Below are 19,407 nucleotides of genomic sequence, written 5' to 3' on the forward strand. Positions count from 1 at the left end.
TATATATATATATATATATATATATATATATATATATATATATATATATATATATATATATATATATATATATATATATTAGCCAATTCACTGACCAGAGACAGTGTTCCCAATGGTAATATTGTTGATGATATTCAGGGGCAGAGAGAGAATTTCGAGGAGAGATTTACTGTTGTTTTCAGCCAAGCTTTCGTGGCACACATAGAACGTTCACTCCCGAGAGCATGAGTGCAGGATTAATCAAAACCTCTGCTGACCTTTCTGGGCATCATTTATGTAATACTCTCTCTCTCTCTCTCTGGTGCTATTGCAGCTGCTAGTGGTAGTTGTGATGGAGGTAGAGATGGTGGTGGTCCTGCAGTGGTGCAGGTTACAGGGCTGCAGGTGGTGGTGGTGGTAATAGTAATAGTTGTTAGGGGTGCTGGTGGTAATGGTTGTCGGGTTGCTGGTGGTGGTGGAGGTGATATGTATGGGGCTGGCGGCAGTAGCAGTGAAGGCAGCGGTGCTCTCCACACCATCAACGCTGCTCGGCCCGATACGCAAATCTGAAGGACTTACTCTGGACTTTAGTGATTATGGGTTTGTCGTCTGAAACAGTTTGTTGGCATATTGAGGGCGTAATCCGGGCGTGTGTGTGTGTGTGTCTGAGCCTGGATATGGCCATTGAATTATTGTTGTTGTTGATACAGTATGCTCCTTTATGTTCTTCTTCAAAGGAATACGAATGGCGTGGCCGTACTAGCCGGTGGTATATTAACCACTGAATTCTCCTGCAGGAGGGGACGAGGGGCGTGGCGTGGGCGTGGTGTGGGCGCGGGCGGGGTTAGACAGGGAGGAGCGGCGCTCCCTGCTGGTGCCGCTAGTGGTGGCGGACGCCGGCTGGCCGCCCCTCTCCGCCACCGCCACCCTCACCGTCCATGTGGGCGACCTCAACGATAACCCCATGACCCCCGCCGCCAAGACTGTCACTGTCCACACCCTCCAGGTCAGTGCCACCCTCCAAGTCACTGCCTCCCTACAGGTCAGTCACTGTCCACACCCTGCAGGTCAGTGTCACCCTCCAGGTCACTGCCACCCTACAGGTCAGTCACTGTTCACACCCTCCAGGTTAGTGTCACCCTCCAGGTCACTGCCACCCTACAGGTCAGTCACTGTTCACACCCTCCAGGTTAGTGTCACCCTCCAGGTCACTGCCACCCTACAGGTCAGTCACTGTTCACACCCTCCAGGTTGGTGCCACCCTCCAAGTCACTGCCACCCTACAGGTCAGTCACTGTTCACACCCTCCAGGTTAGTGTCACCCTCCAGGTCACTGCCACCCTACAGGTCAGTCACTGTTCACACCCTCCAGGTTAGTGCCACCCTCCAAGTCACTGCCACCCTACAGGTCAGTCACTGTTCACACCCTCCAGGTTAGTGCCACCCGCCAGGTCAGTGCTACTTTTTCAGGCTATAGTCACAGTCTACTCCCTCCAGGTCAGAGCCACCCTCCAAGTCTAGTTCCCTTCTTATCTTGAGGTTATCTTGAGATGATTTCGGGGCTTTTAGTGTCCCCGCGGCCCGGTCCTCGACCAGGCCTCCACCCCCAAGAAGCAGCCCGTGACAGCTGACTAACTCCCAGGTACCTATTTACTGCTAGGTAACAGGGGCATTCAGGGTGAAAGAAACTTTGCCCATTTGTTTCTGCCTCGTGCGGGAATCGAACCCGGGCCACAGAATTACGAGTCCTGCGCGCTATCCACCAGGCTACGAGGCCCCTACGAGGCTCCAGGCTATAGTTACTGTCCACACCCTTCAGATCAGTGCCGCCCTGCTGGTCAGTGCCACCCTCCAGGCTACAGTTACTTTCTACACCCTCCAGGTCAGTGCCACCCTCCAGGCTACAGTCACTGTCCACACCCTGCAGAGAAATGTCATCCTACAGGCGGTTCATTACCCATACCCCTGCAGGTCAGTGTCACCCTGCAGACACTGCCCACACCGTCAGGTAAGTCTCTGTTGTCACTTTCCTTCTATCAGTCACTGGGTTGGTACTGAAGGAACTTCAGTACCAACTTATTGGACCTCAAACTCACCGTCATCTCCCTCCTCCCGATCCCAACCACTTGGGCTGGACGGTAGAGCAACGGTCTCGCTTCATGCAGGTCGGCGTTCAATCTCCGACCATCCAAGTGGTTAGGCACCATTCCTTTCCCTTCGTCCCGGCTCAAATCCTTATCCTGACCCCTTCCAAGTGCTATATAGTCGTAATGGCTTGAGGCCTTACCCCTGATATTTCCCTCCCCCCTTCCCCCAACCGGTCGTCCAGAGGATGACTGAATCTCAGTCGGACATCAACAACTTGAAATAAGTGTACTGTAATCTCCAACCATTGACGGGGCCTGACAGCTGAGTGGACAGGGCTTCGGATTCGTAGTTCTGAGGTTCCGGGTACGATCCCAGGCGATAGTGGAAACAAATGGGCAGAGTTTCTTTCACCCTGTTGCATCTGTATATCTAGCAGTAAATAGGTACCTGGGAGTTAGACAGCTGCTACGGGCTGCTTCCTGGGGGGTTGTAACAAAAAGGAGGCCAGGTCGAGGACCGGGCCGCGGGGGACGCTAATCCCCGAAATCCTTTCAAAATAACCACAAGATAGCCATTATAATTTGTCTACACTCAGTTGGGCCTTTAATGAATGGCCACTGAAACAATGGGGAGGTTACGTACTCTCATTATTATTTTTTTTGTACAACTCATATTGGCTCTTTAACTGGAATAACATTAGGCGGTGACACTGTGGGTCTCGTCAACACTCCGAAAAATGGTCAGTTGAAGGGCCCACTGTTTCAGAAGTAACACTGAAAATGTACAAGAGCTATTAGCTTCACCCAAAATGCGTTTCTGCATTCTTCCAACACTGTGTATACAGTTGCATTAACATAGTTCCTCAAACCTTCACTGTCAAACTTTTCTTTGTAACTAGGAGTGCTACATCCCCTCCCTGTATTTGTAACCTTTATTTTTGTAATGGCTAGTAATCTCCTGAAAATATTACATCTGAGATGATATTATTTATCTTGGTTACCAATACTGCAATAATACTCTGAATTTTTTCTCAAACTCTCTTTTATTTCCTCAGTTTTATCTGTAACTCCAACAGTATTTGTAAACTATTTCTTAAGGCATTCATTGAACACGATATTACCTGTGTTCTCAAAAAATAATTTTTAATGTGTTTCTACTGGTGTGAGATGTAAATGAGAAGTTAGATTAAGTACTGGTTGTGATGATAAGTTGATGGTTAGAGAGGAATTGATGCAAGTACGGGGGTGGGCGCTGAACGGCTGTAGAGGGGTGATGGGCCGGTGGGGGAGGGGTTATCTTGAGGTTATCTTGAGATGATTTTGGGGCTTTACTGTCCTCGCGGCCCGGTCTTCGACCAGACCTCCACCCCCAGGAAGCAGCCCGTGACAGCTGACTAACACCCAGATACCTATTTTACTGCTAGGTTACAGGGGCATAGGGTGAAAGAAACTCTGCCCATTGTTTCTCTCCGGCGCCCGGGATCGAACTCGGGACCACAGGTCACAAGTCCAGTGTGTGCTGTCCGCTCGGCCGACCGGCTCCGGACCGTGGGGGTCAGAGAGTGAATCTCGAGGAGAGGTAGGCTGAGGGCCAAGTGAGGGCTGTATGTGAGTGTGTGTGTGTATTTACTGTTCCTATTTACTATGTGTGTTTACAGGATCCAGCTCGTGGCTCTGCATCCCGCCCTTCTAACCGTCGGTTGTCGTGTGTAACGTCTCACGACATAATGGTTCCTCATCGGCTACTACATAAATTGTTATCTTACTTATATATATGCATCCCCAGGATGCAGACCGCAGCAGCTGACTAACTCCAAGGTAACTATATACAGATAGGTGAAGAGCAGAATTAGGTGAAATACTCTTCCCATTTGTGTTTATTCTTGTTAATAAATGCGTGTGTTCGTGTATATGCGTGTGTGTAGTTACTATGAGCATTTACAGTTTGTGCCGTTAGGATCGGCTATAGGTCTGCTCTTGGACCCCGCCTTTCTTACTCCAGACTTACTTTTCCTCTATCACACACACACACAAATACCCACGATGTAGCCCGAACGAGCGGTCTTATTCTTATGTACCTATTTACTGCTAGGTGAACAGGGGGCTTCAGGTGAAAGAAACATTTCCCGTCTGTTTCTTCCTCTACCGGGAATTGAACCCGGGCCCATGGACTACGATCCCTGAGCGATGACTGTGTGTGCATGTGTATGTGTGTGTGTGTGAGAATTCACTACGAAGTGAAATAAAAAATCACAGGAATGCCAGCGCCCCAGAGAAGAGTGTCACACTCACCTTCCTCTCTCCCCCCCAGCCTCACGGGAGGCCTCTACCCCTGGGGAGAGTGTCACTCTCACCTTCCTCTCTCTCCCCCAGCCTCAGGGGATACCTGGTTGATACCTGGTTGATGGGGTTCTGGGAGTTCTTCTACTCCCCAAGCCCGGCCCGAGGCCAGGCTCGACTTGTGAGAGTTTGGTCCACCAGGCTGTTGCTTGGAGCGGCCCGCAGGCACACATACCCACCACAGCCCGGTTGGTCCGGCACTCCTTGGAGGAATAAATCTAGTTTCCTCTTGAAAATGTCCACGGTTGTTCCGGCAATATTTCTTATGCTTGCTGGGAGGACGTTGAACAACCGCGGACCTCTGATGTTTATACAGTGTTCTCTGATTGTGCCTATGGCACCTCTGCTCTTCATTGGTTCTATTCTACATTTTCTTCCATGTCGTTCACTCCAGTACGTTGTTATTTTACTGTGTAGATTTGGTACTTGGCCCTCCAGTATCTTCCATATTATTTGATATCTCTCTCGTCTTCTTTCTAGTGAGTACATTTGGAGGGCTTTGAGACGATCCCAATAATTTAGGTGCTTTATTGCATCTATGCGTGCCGTATATGTTCTCTGTATTCCCTCTATTTCAGCAATCTCTCCTGCTCTGAAGGGGGAAGTGAGTACTGAGCAGTACTCCAGACGGGACAACACAAGTGACTTGAAGAGTACAACCATTGTGATGGGATCCCTGGATTTGAAAGTTCTCGTAATCCATCCTATCATTTTTCTGGCTGTCGCAATATTTGCTTGGTTATGCTCCTTAAACGTTAGGTCGTCAGACATTATTATTCCCAAATCCTTTACATGCTGTTTTCCTACTATGGGTACATTTGATTGTGTTTTGTACTCTGTATTATGTTTAAGGTCCTCATTTTTACCGTACCTGAGTACCTGGAATTTATCACTGTTAAACATCATGTTATTTTCTGATGCCCAGTCGAAAACTTTATTAATATCAGCTTGAAGTTTTTCAATGTCCTCAGCCGAGGTAATTTTCATACTGATTTTTGTGTCATCTGCAAAGGATGATACGAAGCTGTGACTTGTATTTTTGTCTATATCTGATATGAGAATAAGGAAAAGCAGCGGTGCAAGGACTGTACCCTGAGGTACAGATTTTTTCACTGCACTTGGACTAGATTTTATATGGTTGACAGTTACTCGCTGAGTCCTGTTTGACAGAAAACTGAGTATCCAGCGTCCTACTTTACCGGTTATTCCCATTGACTTCATTTTGTGTGCTATCACGCCATGGTCACATTTATCGAAAGCCTTTGCGAAGTCCGTGTATATCACATCAGCATTCTGTTTCTCTTCTAATGCCTCAGTGACTTTGTCGTAGTGCTCAAGTAGCTGTGAGAGGCACGATCTTCCCGCTCGAAATCCATGTTGGCCTGGGTTGTGAAGGTCATTGGTCTCCATGAAATTGGTGACCTGACTCCTAATCACTCTCTCAAATACTTTTATGATGTGCGATGTTAGTGCAACTGGTCTATAATTTTTTGCCAATGCTTTGCTCCCTCCCTTGTGTAGAGGGGCTATGTCTGCTACTTTAAGTGCATCTGGTATCTCCCCCGTGTCCAAGCTCTTCCTCCACACTATACTGAGTGCCTGTGCTACCGGCACTTTGCATTTCTTTATAAATATTGAATTCCATGAGTCTGGACCTGGGGCCGAGTGCATGGGCATGTTTTCAATTTCTTTTTCAAAATTTAGTGCGCTCGTGTTTATATCAGTTATATTTACAAGGGTTTGAATATCCCGCATAAAGAAATTGTCTGGATTTTCCACCTTCATGTTGTTTATTGGAGTGCTAAACATGTCCTTATACTGCTTTTTTAGGATTTCACTAATTTCTTTGTCATCCTCCGTGTATGAACCTTCACTTGTACGAATAGGTCCAATACTGGCAGTGGTTTTTGCTTTTGATTTCGCATATGAGAAGAAATATTTTGGATTTTTCTTTATTTCCTGAATTGCTTTCTGTTCTAACTGCCTTTCTTCAGTTTCATATGAGTGTTTCAATTTCCGCTCGATTTCTTCAATCTCCCTATTTAAATTATTCCTTCTTTGACGGGAAATTCGTGTCTGCATAAGCAGTTCCGTTATTTTTTTCCTGCGTTTATAGTGTCGTCTGCGTTCTCTTTCTACGTTAGATCTCTTTCTGGCTTTCCTCAAAGGAACATGTTTCAGACAGACTTGATACGCTTCTGAAGTCAGTTTTTCTATTCCTTCTGTAGGACTTGTATTATTTAGAACAGTTCCCCATGGAATGTTTGTAAGTTCCCTGTTTATTATCTCCCAGTCTATCCTTTTATTATTAAAATTGAATTTACTGAATAGCCCCTCTCGCTTTATCAACGTTTTAGGTCTATTCTGAGTATTGATGGTCGTTTGCACTTCAATGAGTTTGTGATCTGAGTATGTGGTATCTGATATCGTAATGTCTCTGATAATGTCTTCATTGTTCGTAAAGACCAGATCTAGAATATTTTCATTTCTCGTTGGCTCCGATATTTGCTGATTGAGTGAAAATTTGTCACAGAATCTAAGTAGTTCTCTAATCTGTGGTTGGTTAGGTCCTGATAGATTTCCTGGTATAATATTATTGTTTGCTATTTTCCACCTGAGACTAGGCAAGTGGAAGTCACCTAGGAAGATAATATCAGGTATCGGGTTCTCCAAATTATCAAGGCTATTCTCTATTTTGCTTATCTGTTCTGTGAATTCCTCAGCCGTTGCATCTGGCGGTTTGTATATTAGTATAATCACTAAATTTATTTTCTCTATTTTTAATCCCAGTACCTCTACCACCTCATTTGTAACGTTTAGGAGCTCCGAGCATACAAGGTCTTCCCTAATATACAGACCCACTCCTCCATGTGACCTAATTTTCCTATCACACCTGTACAGGTTATATCCTGGAATCCAGATCTCACTGTCCAACAATTCCCCTGCATGGGTTTCTGTGAAAGCTCCAAATACTGCATTTGACTCCGTGAGGAGGCCATTTATGAACTGTACTTTGTTGTTTGTTTTTGTTTTCAGTCCTTGTATGTTGGCAAAGATGAATGAGGTTACTCTATTAGTGATAGTTTGAATGGGAGACTTTTTCGGCAAGTCCATTAATCGTGGACATAATGAGTTTGTTCTGACCAGTACTGATTGTTGTAGGGCAGTTTTCTGTCGTAGTTGTAGTTCCCTTTCGGTGGGTAATTGTATCTGTAATTCTGGAGTGCAAGTGGATCTGGCATCCAGTTCCATACACTCTCCATGCTGCTCCTTTTGAATTCTCTGCCGGTCTGGTATAAAAAATTTATAGAGTTTCCTCCAAATTCATTATCCTGCTTGCCACTCTTTATGTAGCGTTCCGTGCCTTTCACGTGAAAGTGTGGGCAGCTAAGGTCATAGCATTTTCTGTCCTCCAGTGAGGTTCGGCACATGTCAGGATGGAAAAACCTACATATTGATCCAAATCGACACTCACCTTTCCTAAGCATATTTAAACATTTTTTGGGATGTTGGTAACTGCATTCTAATCCTTTCTTATTACCAGCATATCTATGTCTGCATATGCCCTTTGCATAAAATTTGCATAAGTCTGTCCTTCTGTTCTGAATTGCTCTATCGAGAACCGTCGTGGTGTCTGTACCTATCGAGCTGTCAGTGCTGTCTGGTACACTTTCTAGTTTACTGTCATCTACATCCTGGCCTACTGAGTCAGCGTTTACAACTTCCTGAGTTTCAGCCTCAGTTTCATCCCTGACTATAGCCTCCGCCCCTGGTATATTAGGATTGTTGTTCCTTTCCCACTCCTTCTGGATGGCTGGTAGGCTTTCAATGAATGATGTTTTCCGTTCATGCGTCATGTTATCTAGAAGGTTTTTTAGGATATTCCAAGCTGGCAGGTCATTTTTACACACCCAGAGCAAGTGGCCAGCTCTCAGTGCCGTAGTGTTACTCACTCCTGTACAAGCTGAATGGAATCTAGTCTTACAGATATAACATTCAATTCCCGTTGCCTTCGTCTTTAAGAAGTTGTTACAGTGGCCACAAATTTGTTTATTTACTCCCATATTGCCTTGTTTTGTTGTATATATCTATATATTTATATTATATGTATATTGTATATTTGTAACAATATATATGTATATATACTTATATGTTTAATATTATAATATTATATGTATATCGTATATTTGTAATATTATGTGTGTTATTTTGTTCAAACTTTATGGCAGGTACTTAGCGTAGGTAGCGAGGCTGGTCCCCCGGTCAGTACAGGTGACCTCTTGTGGCCCAGGTTGATGTCACCAGTTTCCAGTTACCCGATTTATAACCACTGATGCCGCCTCTTGCCACTATTCTATATTTCTAGTATTCTATATTTATAATATTCACTTCCAACTTATATGTTGTTGTGATACCCGTTCCACATCACTGTTCCACGAATCACCGTTCACTCACCGGGGAGGCCTCTGCCCCTGGGGAGAGTGTCACTCTCGCCTTCCTCTCTCTCCCCCAGCCACAGGGGAGGCCGGTGCCCCTGGGGAGAGTGTCACTCTCACCTTCCTCTCTCTCCCCCAGCCACAGGGGAGGCCGGTGCCCCTGGGGAGAGTGTCACTCTCACCTTCCTCTCTCTCCCCCAGCCACAGGGGAGGCCGGTGCCCCTGGGGAGAGTGTCACTCTCACCTTCCGCTCTCTCCCCCAGTCACAGGGGAGGCCGGTGCCCCTGGGGAGAGTGTCACTCTCACCTTCCTCTCTCTCCCCCAGCCACAGGGGAGGCCGGTGCCCCTGGGGAGAGTGTCACTCTCACCTTCCTCTCTCTCCCCCAGCCACAGGGGAGGCCGGTGCCCCTGGGGAGAGTGTCACCCTCACCTTCCTCTCTCTCCCCCAGCCACAGGGGAGGCCGGTGCCCCTGAGAAGAGTGTCACTCTCACCTTCCTCTCTCTCCCCCAGCCTCAGGGGAGGCCTCTGCCCCTGGGGAGAGTGTCACTCTCACCTTCCTCTCTCTCCCCCAGCCTCAGGGGAGGCCGGTGCCCCTGGGGAGAGTGTCACTCTCACCTTCCTCTCTCTCCCCCAGCCACAGGGGAGGCCGGTGCCCCTGGGGAGAGTGTACGTCCAGGACCCCGACGACTGGGACGCCGCCGCCAAGACGTACTCTTGGAGACACCATCTGTCTGGCTTCTTCCTTGACACCGACACCGGCGACCTCACTATGGCTCCCGACACTCCTGACGGCCGGTAGGTGAAGGTTCCCTTCCACCTGGAGGTAGGTAGGTGAAGGTTCCCTTCCCACCTGGAGGTAGGTAGGTGAAGGTTCCCTTCCACCTGGAGGTAGGTAGGTGAAGGTTCCCTTCCCACCTGGAGGTAGGTAGGTGAAGGTTCCCTTCCACCTGGAGGTAGGTAGGTGAAGGTTCCCTTCCCACCTGGAGGTAGGTAGGTGAAAGTTCCCTTCCACCTGGAGGTAGGTAGGTGAAGGTTCCCTTCCCACCTGGAGGTAGGTAGGTGAAGGTTCCCTTCCACCTGGAGGTAGGTAGGTGAAGGTTCCCTTCCCACCTGGAGGTAGGTAGGTGAAGGTTCCCCTCCACCTGGAGGTAGGTAGGTGAAGGTTCCCTTCTCACCTGGAGGTAGGTAGGTGAAGGTTCCCTTCCACCTGGAGGTAGGTAGGTGAAGGTTCCCTTCTCACCTGGAGGTAGGTAGGTGAAGGTTCCCTTCCCACCTGAAGGTAGGAAGATGAAGATTCCCTTCCAACCTGGAGGTAGGTAGGTGAGGGTTCCCTTCCCACCTGGAGGTAGGTAGGTGAAGGTTCCCTTCCCACCTGGGGGTAGGCAGGTGACAGTTCCCTTCCTTCCTGGAGGTAGGTAGGTGACGGTTCCCTTCCCACCTGGAGGTAGGTAGGTGAAGGTTTCCTTCCCACCTGGAGGTAGGTAGGTGAAGGAAGGAAGGTGAAGGCTGGCAGTTATTTGTCTTTTAAGTACATGGACGGAGCATTTAGTGCGGTGAGATTCGACCACGGGTAAAAAGGAAATAGTATCCAAGACGAATTTGAACCTAACGAGTTGTGTGTCAAATGTAAATGATCCTTATTCACAAACAGGGAGTTTTACTGCTGTATTAATGAGTATTTGGACGTTATTCCTGAGGACGAGTTGGACTTGTGCTCCATTTGTTGGTCTAGACTATCAGTTAAAGAAAGGTAAGATAGGAAAGAAACTGTCTCTTCTTTGTTTATTGTTTTCAAGGGAACACGTATCATGTCCATCAGGTACGAGCTAAGCTTCAAGGTCAACGACATCAGTCAAGGTCAATTTGGGGTCAGGGCCAACGTCACAGTCGAGGTGAAGTCCCTAAACCACCATGACGTCACACACGCCACCCCGCTTACCTTGGCGGCGAACCCCTACCAGCTGGTCATGGCCAGAGAGGTACGTTTAAGAGAGTATGGTTCAGACAGAAACTGAAGACAGACGAAAACAGACAATTAAACAAAGAGAAACAGAAGGAGATATAGACAGACGAAGACATGCACACCGGAGTGACAGACGAACAAGATTCGTATAGTGCTACATAGCCTTCCAGGCTTGGTGCCTTCTTTGATAATTACTTACGAACAAGATCCACAAAAAGACCGATAATAAGCACATCCAACACATAACCGCGTCTTGTAACACAGGGTGAGGCATCAATACTCAGCCAGCTGGAGACGACGGTAGAGGCGTGGGCGGGCAGGAGGACCATGGGCGTGCGGGCGGGCAGTGCCAGCATGGGCGCGCGGGCAGTGTCAGTGGAGGCCCTGGGCGGGCACCACACCATGCCCGCCACAGAGTCGTCACGGGTGTGGCTGGTAGCTCCGGGTGTGCACAATCTCGACCACATCCTCATGTATAGGAAAAATGAGGTGAGTTCACTCAGCCAGTAAGTCGTTATTAACAGCAGTAACAACATTTGTTTCGTAAATAATGAACAATATTAGAGGCCGGTAGTTGTAGTTGTGAGAACAATAACCGGAGTAGTGGTAGCAGTAGTACCTTCCACTAGCAAGAAGTGAGTGCGGCCGTTTATTAGTACTGATAGTACTACTAATCGTGGCAGTAGTTGTAGTAATAGTAGCTGTGAATGAGATTGTATGACTATTGCTGGGTAGTATGTGAAGAACAAGTGTTGACAAACAAATAATAGCTGTAGCTGAGTAAATAATATCAGTAGTCATGATAATATTAGCGAAAGTTCTGGGAATAGTAGTAACAGAAGTTGTGATAATTGTAGCATTAGTCATGGTAATAGTTGGAATAGTTGTAGAAATGGTGACAGTACTTATGATAACTTTAGCAATAGTCGTGACAGCAGCAGTCGCGACAACAGAAGTAAAACCATAAGTATAATTCCAAGCGGAAGTTGAACACTTCATTAACCTAAACATCAAAGTCAAAACATTTAATATGCCTCATTTTTTATATCCTCATTTTATTAATATATATATTTTGAAATACCTTATGTTTGTGCAATGTAGCTCATTCCTCTTGTCGCTGTGAGACAAGTGAACCAATAAAGCTAGATTTGCATGCATATTACTTGGCTTATTACCTTTTATGTTTGTAATTGAGTGTGACATACGAGAAGAAGTAACTTTCCGTCATATGCTCTCTCAACATTTTACAGTTCAAAGTTATGCATGTACGTCTGTGGGGCGGTTGATAGAATTCCTCTGAAGTTTCCAGGTTACTACATGCGTGTCGTGGGCTGATTATTCATTGGGTGAAATATTTTCTTCACAGCTGAGCGCCATTTTAGGAGTCAGTGTGCAAGAGGTCGGCGTCGGGACATGCCAGGAGGTCGTTCGTACAGTCGCTTTGGAGAACACGTACGAGAGCGAGAGCGAGGTCGACTACGAGGACCTGCGTGTCGTAGCCACCCAGGAGGCCGACGGGTGCGTGGACGGGTGCTGGGTGCGCGCTGCCCATACTGACGGCTTCAGCATCATAGACGCCAACATCTCGGCGCTAGTGGGACCCAAGATGGAGGTGCGCACCACCTGTGGTTGTGGACACACCACACCTACTACCCACGACACCTGCACCCCCTACACCTGTCTGAATGGTGGCAGGTGCATTCCAGCATCCTCAGGTACCAGGTGAGTTGCCAGTAGCTGCCCACAACACATCCATGGGCACTAGGTGAGTTAGTGGCACATGTATCCTCAGAACTTTGTACAAGAGTGCAACATGTTTAAAAATATGCATATAATGGGGAAAGGCAATTATATGAGAAATGATAAAACAGCAGCAATTCCAACGTTGTCGCCACACATGTGCGTAAGTCGTATAGTGTGTTAACACCAGCCAAACTCTCGCCTTTGGTGTGATGAAACTTATATGTTTGATATATATATATATATATATATATATATATATATATATATATATATATATATATATATATATATATATATATATATATATATATATATATATATATATATATGTCGTACCTAGTAGCCAGAACTCACTTTTTGGCCTACTATGCATGGCCCGATTTGCCTAATAAGCCAAGTTTTCCTGAATTAATATATTTTTTCTAATTTTTTTCTTATGAAATGATAAAGCTACCCATTTCATTATGTATGAGGTCAATTTTTTTTTATTGGAGTTAAAATTAACGTAGATATATGACCGAACCTAACCAACCCTACCTTACCTAACCCAACCTATCTTTATAGGTTAGGTTTGGTTAGGTAGCCGAAAAAGTTAGGTTAGGTTAGGTTAGGTAGGTTAGGTAGTCGAAAAACAATTAATTCATGAAAACTTGGCTTATTAGGCAAATCGGGCCTTGCATAGTAGGCCGAGAAGTGCGTTCTGGCTACTAGGTACGACATATATATATATATATATATATATATATATGTCGTACCTAGTAGCCAGAACTCACTTCTCAGCCTACTATTCAAGGCCCGATTTGCCTAATAAGCCAAGTTTTCCTGAATTAATATATTTACTATATTTTTTTTCTTATGAAATGATAAAGCAACCCCTTTTCTCTATGTATGAGGTCAATTTTTTTTATTGGAGTTAAAATTAACGTAGATATATGACCGATCCTAACCAACCCTACCTAACCTAACCTAACCTATATTTATAGGTAAGGTTAGGTTAGGTAGCCAAAAAAAGCTAGGTTAGGTTAGGTTAGGTAGGTTAGGTAGACGAAAAAACATTAATTCATGAAAACTTGGCTTATTAGGCAAATCGGGCCTTGAATAGTAGGCTGAGAAGTGCGTTCTGGCTATTAGGTACGACATATATATATATATATATATATATATATATATATATATATATATATATATATATATATATATATATATATATATATATATATATATATATATATATATATATATACCAGCAACAGTGCCAGTGAGGGAGGCCCACCACCTTAACGGCCGGGGCGGGATGGGGAAGGGCGGGGGCGGAGGGAGGGGCGTGAGGGAAAGTGAACCTTAGAGTACGGCGTCACTAAGAACACCCGCTCACCGGTCAGGCGGAGGAGGCTGGTAGTGGCCGTATTTCAAACTCCCCTCACCACCACACCACCCCACCACCTCCCTCGTGGGCTCAGTGAATGATAGTGAACAATTCCTGTCTGTTTAGTGTATACTTTGTGGCCCCGACATACAAAGTGAATACCATGCATATATAGTGCCATAGTGAAATAAACATCTCAAAGTGCCAACTCCGATACTCAGTGCCATACACACCACAAAGTATAAACCCCAGTTTATAGTGTCATACATATAACAAAGTGCCAACCCCATATTCTCAGTGTCATACATACCCTGGTGTACATATATATGAATGTATATTGTGTGTCATGAGTATAGCCCACTCGATACCACGCCTCCCCCCCCCAAACCGACCCCATCCCCCCCCCACCTCACTACCTGAGCTGACCCTCGCCCCACCGGCCCCCACACCTAGCCGCGGCCTCCACACCCAGCTGATGCCTCCACACCCAGTTGATGCCCCCACACCCAGGTGATGCCTCCACACCCAGCTGATGCCCTCACACCCAGTTGATGCCTCCACACCCAGTTGATGCCCCCCCACCCAGTTGATGCCTCCACACCCAGTTGATGCCCTCACACCCAGTTGATGCCTCCACACCCAGTTGATGCCCCCACACCCAGGTGATGCCTCCACACCCAGTTGATGCCTCCACACCCAGTTGTTGGCTCCACACCCAGTTGCTGGCTCCACACCCAGTTGATGCCTCCACACCCAGTTGATGCCTCCACACCCAGTTGATGCCTCCACACCCAGTTGCTGGCAGTTGCTTGGCCATGACCCAGGGTGTTTGCCCCCCCTCTATAGAACAATGCACAGTTTAACTCTCCCAACCGAGTTGAAATGGAAGGGGTCCCAGCGGTCGGGCAGGACTCCACAAGCCTTGAGGTGCCAACAACTGCTCCTAAAAGAGGTTTTTGCCGAGTATGCAACAAAAACACAGCAATAAACTCCAACGGTGGTGTTATCCGCTTTCACACCGTCAACGAGGTAAGATGCAGTGGTTCCCACCAGCTTCCAAAGGGATGCAATGGCCAGCTGCCATTGACAGTTAGAGAAGAGACTCCCATTAACCTAATCTCATCTGAAAACCTCACCCAAGCGATCATAGCGACGTCTGCTAGAATATTACCACACATCCCAAAAGCAGCCCGCCCAAATGCAGCAGCCAAACTCTGTAATCTTCTGAAAAGGGTCAATGATGCCCCGGAAAACATTCAAGCGTGGCATAATGTCCTTCTGTTTGGCAATGTATGCCTCACCGTCCCTCCAAGGAGGGACAAATCACTTGCTTCCTCGGTCCTGAGAGCGATAAATGAATACCCAAGGGGGAACAACCTTGTTCGCCTGCCTCTCCGAGCAAAACACATCCACCGCAGAAATGGTAACAACAACGTACTGGAAGCGTACAAAATCAGAGCACAGATCACCAAGAAAATTGAAGAGGGAAATACCGCAAGTGCTATTAGAGTCCTCACCAGTGACGAGAAAATTGCTCCTCGAAACTCAGCCACAGCACGGGCCCTGCAAAGCAAGCACCCACCCAGAGCCCCTCAAGGCGGCAACATCGTTCTGCCATCAGCCGACACCATTTCAGACCCATTAATCGTTGGTGAATCTGAGGTCTACAAACCAGCCCTTTCTTTTCCACCCGGGTCAGCAGGCGGCTTTACAGGGTTAAAACCTCAACACATCAAGCAAATGTTAAATCCTGCGGTTGGGTATGCTGCACAAGATCTTCTTATGGAACTCACAAGGTTCATCAACATGTGTCTGGCTGGTGAGATACCTGAGGTTATCAGGCCTCTCTTTTTTGGTGCCTCCCTCTGTGCTCTCAAAAAGAAGGACGAAGAAATCAAGCCAATCGCTGTTGGCAACACTCTCCGACGCTTGATTGCCAAGGCTACTACAAGGGTAGTCAGCCAGCAAGCGGCTGAATTGCTGAAACCAATCCAGCTAGGATTTGGAATCCCCCAAGTCTGTGAAGCGGCTGCCCATGCAGCACGAGCTTACATCACCAATATTTCTGATGAAAAGGCCCTGCTCAAACTGGACTTTAAGAATGCCTTTAACATGATCAGAAGAGATGCAGTACTTTATGCCAAACATCGCCATTTCCGGCCCCTCTACCCGTTCATACTATCGTGCTACAGTGGTGAGTCAAAACTGCTCTTTGATGAACATGAAATCAGATCATGTGAAGGTGTTCAGCAAGGTGATCCTCTTGCTCCCCTTCTTTTCTGCTTAGTCTTAAAAGAAATCACCGAAAGCTTGTCAAGCGAGTTCAACATCTGGTTTTTGGATGATGGCACTATAGCTGGCACCGTAGACCATCTCTTGGCAGATATCAGGAAAATAAGGGAGCAAGAAGTAAGCCTGGGTCTTGTCCTGAACCCTTCCAAGTGTGAAGTAGTCTCTTCCAACCCAGACATCGTAGCTAGAATAAGGTCTGCCTTGCCTGGAGCCCATGTCATTAGGGCCGAGAACAGCACCCTCCTTGGAGCCCCCCTCGGGTCTAACGCCTTTGAGTAGATCCTTGACAAGAAAATCGCAGACCTTAGGAGGATGGAAGACAGAATTGGTGACATCGATGCCCACGATGCTTTTTATCTCCTCACCAAATGCCTATCCATTCCGAGGCTAACCTACTTTCTGAGGTGCGCCCCATCTTACGACAGCCGAAAGCTTGAAGAGTATGACCTCTTACTGAAGACCATGCTGGAAAAAGTTGTTAACCTCTCCCTCAACGAATGCCAGTGGAAACAAGCCACTCTTCCTGTTAGGCTCGGTTGCTTGGGTGTCCGCACTGCTACCCAAATTGCTGTCCCAGCCTTTCTGTCTTCCTCCTCAGCATCAGATGACCTGGTTAAGGAAATTCTACCTGACACCCTGAGTGATGTAGCGGGGATAGAGGACCCCCACTACACGGAATGCGACACGAAATGGGGTGCCATGGCAGACCCAGCACTCAGACCAGCCATGCCGAAAGCCAAGAAACAATCCAGCTGGGACAGTCCCATTGTAGACAAAGAAGCCACAACTTTGCTGGAGGTAGCAACAACCCCCAGTGATCGTGCACGCCTTACAGCTGTGCAGGCTCCCCATGCAGGGGACTTCCTTTTGGCAGTCCCTATGTCTGCGACAGGCACACGTCTTGATCCGCAGGAGCTCCGTATTGCATTCGCTCTCCGTCTTTCTGCCTCTATCCACACTGTTCATAGGTGTATTTGCGGCGAGGCAGATGCTGACGAATATGGATTGCATGGCCTGCACTGTGGAAAATCTGGTGGTTGGCACACTAGACACGACGAAATCAATGACATCATTAAAAGAAGCCTTGCCTCTGCTCAGTGTCCAGCGGTGACAGAGCCCCGCAACCTACTGAACCGTGACTCTGTTAGCTTTGCCGGTCGACCAGACGGAATCACACTGCGACCGTGGAAGGGTGGCAGACAATTGGCATGGGACTATACTTGTGTATCCACCCTGGTACCCACATACATCAACCTCTCTACCAGAACAGCAGGAGCCGCGGCGACATACAGAGAAAGAGACAAGTCAGCCAAGTACAGGCAGTTAGATCATCGGTACAACTTCGTACCAATAGGATCTGAGACCCTAGGCATTAAGCATTTGGCACTGAGTTTTCCCATATAACAGGGCTCGATGAAAGAGCACCGGGAGTCCCACACTATCTCATTGCCTGGGAGAGGATTGGAGTTCTGGTTGGTTAAATACCCCAGAATTCCTACCTCTCTTTATGGCTTTGAAGTATGGTGTAGTGGATACAGCATGCAACTGCCACCTTGTTGGCCAGTGTTCGAGTCCCCTGGTGGGTTGAGTGTCTAAAAAGTTATAAACTTCAGCTACTGGAACAGGGTAGTCTGTGCATTAAGCATTTGGCACTGAGTTTTCCTATTTAACAGGGCTCGATGAAAGAGCACTGGGGGTCCCTCACTATCTCATTGCCCGGGAGAGGATTGGATTTCTGCTTGGTTAAATACCCCTGAATTCCTACCTCTCTTTATGGCTTTGAAGTATGGTGTAGTGGATACAGTGTTCAACTGCCACCTTGTTGGCCAGTGTTCGAGTCCCCTGGTGGGTTGAGTGTCTAAAAAGTTATAAACTTCAGCTACTGGAGCAGGGTAATCTGTGCATTAAGCATTTGGCACTGAGTTTTCCCATATAACAGGGCTCGATGAAAGAACACCGGGGGCCCCACACTATCTCATTGCCTGGGAGAGGATTGGAGTTCTGGTTGGTTAAATACCCCAGAATTCCTACCTCTCTTTATGGCTTTGAAGTACGGTGTAGTGGATACAGTGTGCAACTGCCACTTGTTGGCCAGTGTTCGAGTTCCCTGGTGGGTTGAGTGTCTAAAAAGTTATAAACTTCAGCTACTGGAGCAGGGTAGTCTGTGCATTAAGCATTTGGCACTGAGTTTTCCTATTTAACAGGGCTCGATGAAAGAGCACTGGGGGTCCCCCACTATCTCATTGCCCGGGAGAGGATTGGAGTTCTGGTTGGTTAAATACCCCAGAATTCCTACCTCTCTTTATGGCTTTGAAGTATGGTGTAGTGGATACAGTGTTCAACTGCCACCTTGTTGGCCAGTGTTCGAGTCCCCTGGTGGGTTGAGTGTCTAAAAAGTTATAAACTTCAGCTACTGGAGCAGGGTAATCTGTGCATTAAGCATTTGGCACTGAGTTTTCCCATATAACAGGGCTCGATGAAAGAACACCGGGGGCCCCACACTATCTCATTGCCTGGGAGAGGATTGGAGTTCTGGTTGGTTAAATACCCCAGAATTCCTACCTCTCTTTATGGCTTTGAAGTATGGTGTAGTGGATACAGCATGCAACTGCCACCTTGTTGGCCAGTGTTCGAGTCCCCTGGTGGGTTGAGTGTCTAAAAAGTTATAAACTTCAGCTACTGGAACAGGGTAGTCTGTGCATTAAGCATTTGGCACTGAGTTTTCCTATTTAACAGGGCTCGATGAAAGAGCACTGGGGGTCCCTCACTATCTCATTGCCCGGGAGAGGATTGGACTTCTGCTTGGTTAAATACCCCTGAATTCCTACCTCTCTTTATGGCTTTGAAGTATGGTGTAGTGGATACAGTGTTCAACTGCCACCTTGTTGGCCAGTGTTCGAGTCCCCTGGTGGGTTGAGTGTCTAAAAAGTTATAAACTTCAGCTACTGGAGCAGGGTAATCTGTGCATTAAGCATTTGGCACTGAGTTTTCCCATATAACAGGGCTCGATGAAAGAACACCAGGGGCCCCACACTATCTCATTGCCTGGGAGAGGATTGGAGTTCTGGTTGGTTAAATACCCCAGAATTCCTACCTCTCTTTATGGCTTTGAAGTATGGTGTAGTGGATACAGTGTGCAACTGCCACCTTGTTGGCCAGTGTTCGAGTTCCCTGGTGGGTTGAGTGTCTAAAAAGTTATA

General features: G+C 47.0%; 2 protein-coding genes across 2 annotated transcripts in view; both read left to right on the plus strand.

The window, feature by feature from the left end:
- The first annotated feature begins 469 nt into the window (after positions 1–469).
- Positions 470–12,532, plus strand: LOC138373382 (putative neural-cadherin 2). Its single transcript, XM_069339580.1, has 6 exons — positions 470–569; positions 777–985; positions 9,478–9,638; positions 10,663–10,822; positions 11,071–11,295; positions 12,173–12,532. The coding sequence occupies exons 1-6, from the start codon at positions 470–472 to the stop codon at positions 12,530–12,532; spliced, it is 1,215 nt and encodes a 404-aa protein (XP_069195681.1).
- A 108-nt stretch (positions 12,533–12,640) lies between these two features.
- LOC123750614 (putative neural-cadherin 2) overlaps positions 12,641–19,407 on the plus strand; it is an 80,289-nt gene continuing 73,522 nt past the window's right edge. The window contains exons 1-2 of the mRNA XM_069339581.1: positions 12,641–12,709; positions 15,797–16,045. Of these exons, the coding sequence (XP_069195682.1) occupies positions 12,641–12,709; positions 15,797–16,045 (318 nt within the window). The remainder of the gene's footprint in view (positions 12,710–15,796; positions 16,046–19,407) is intronic.

Source organism: Procambarus clarkii, chromosome 42 (genome assembly GCF_040958095.1).
Source record: "Procambarus clarkii isolate CNS0578487 chromosome 42, FALCON_Pclarkii_2.0, whole genome shotgun sequence".
Lineage (NCBI taxonomy): Eukaryota > Metazoa > Arthropoda > Malacostraca > Decapoda > Cambaridae > Procambarus > Procambarus clarkii.

What these genes read in the sequence shown, in the direction of transcription:
- LOC138373382 (XM_069339580.1), top strand. Translation starts at nt 470, where the DNA reads ATGGGGCTGGCGGCAGTAGCAGTGAAGGCAGCGGTGCTCTCCACACCA. An exon ending in CCCGACACTCCTGACGGCCG is followed by an intron (nt 9,639 to 10,662) that starts GTAGGTGAAGGT and finishes CATGTCCATCAG; the next exon opens with GTACGAGCTAAGCTTCAAGG. An exon ending in TCATGTATAGGAAAAATGAG is followed by an intron (nt 11,296 to 12,172) that starts GTGAGTTCACTC and finishes TTTTCTTCACAG; the next exon opens with CTGAGCGCCATTTTAGGAGT.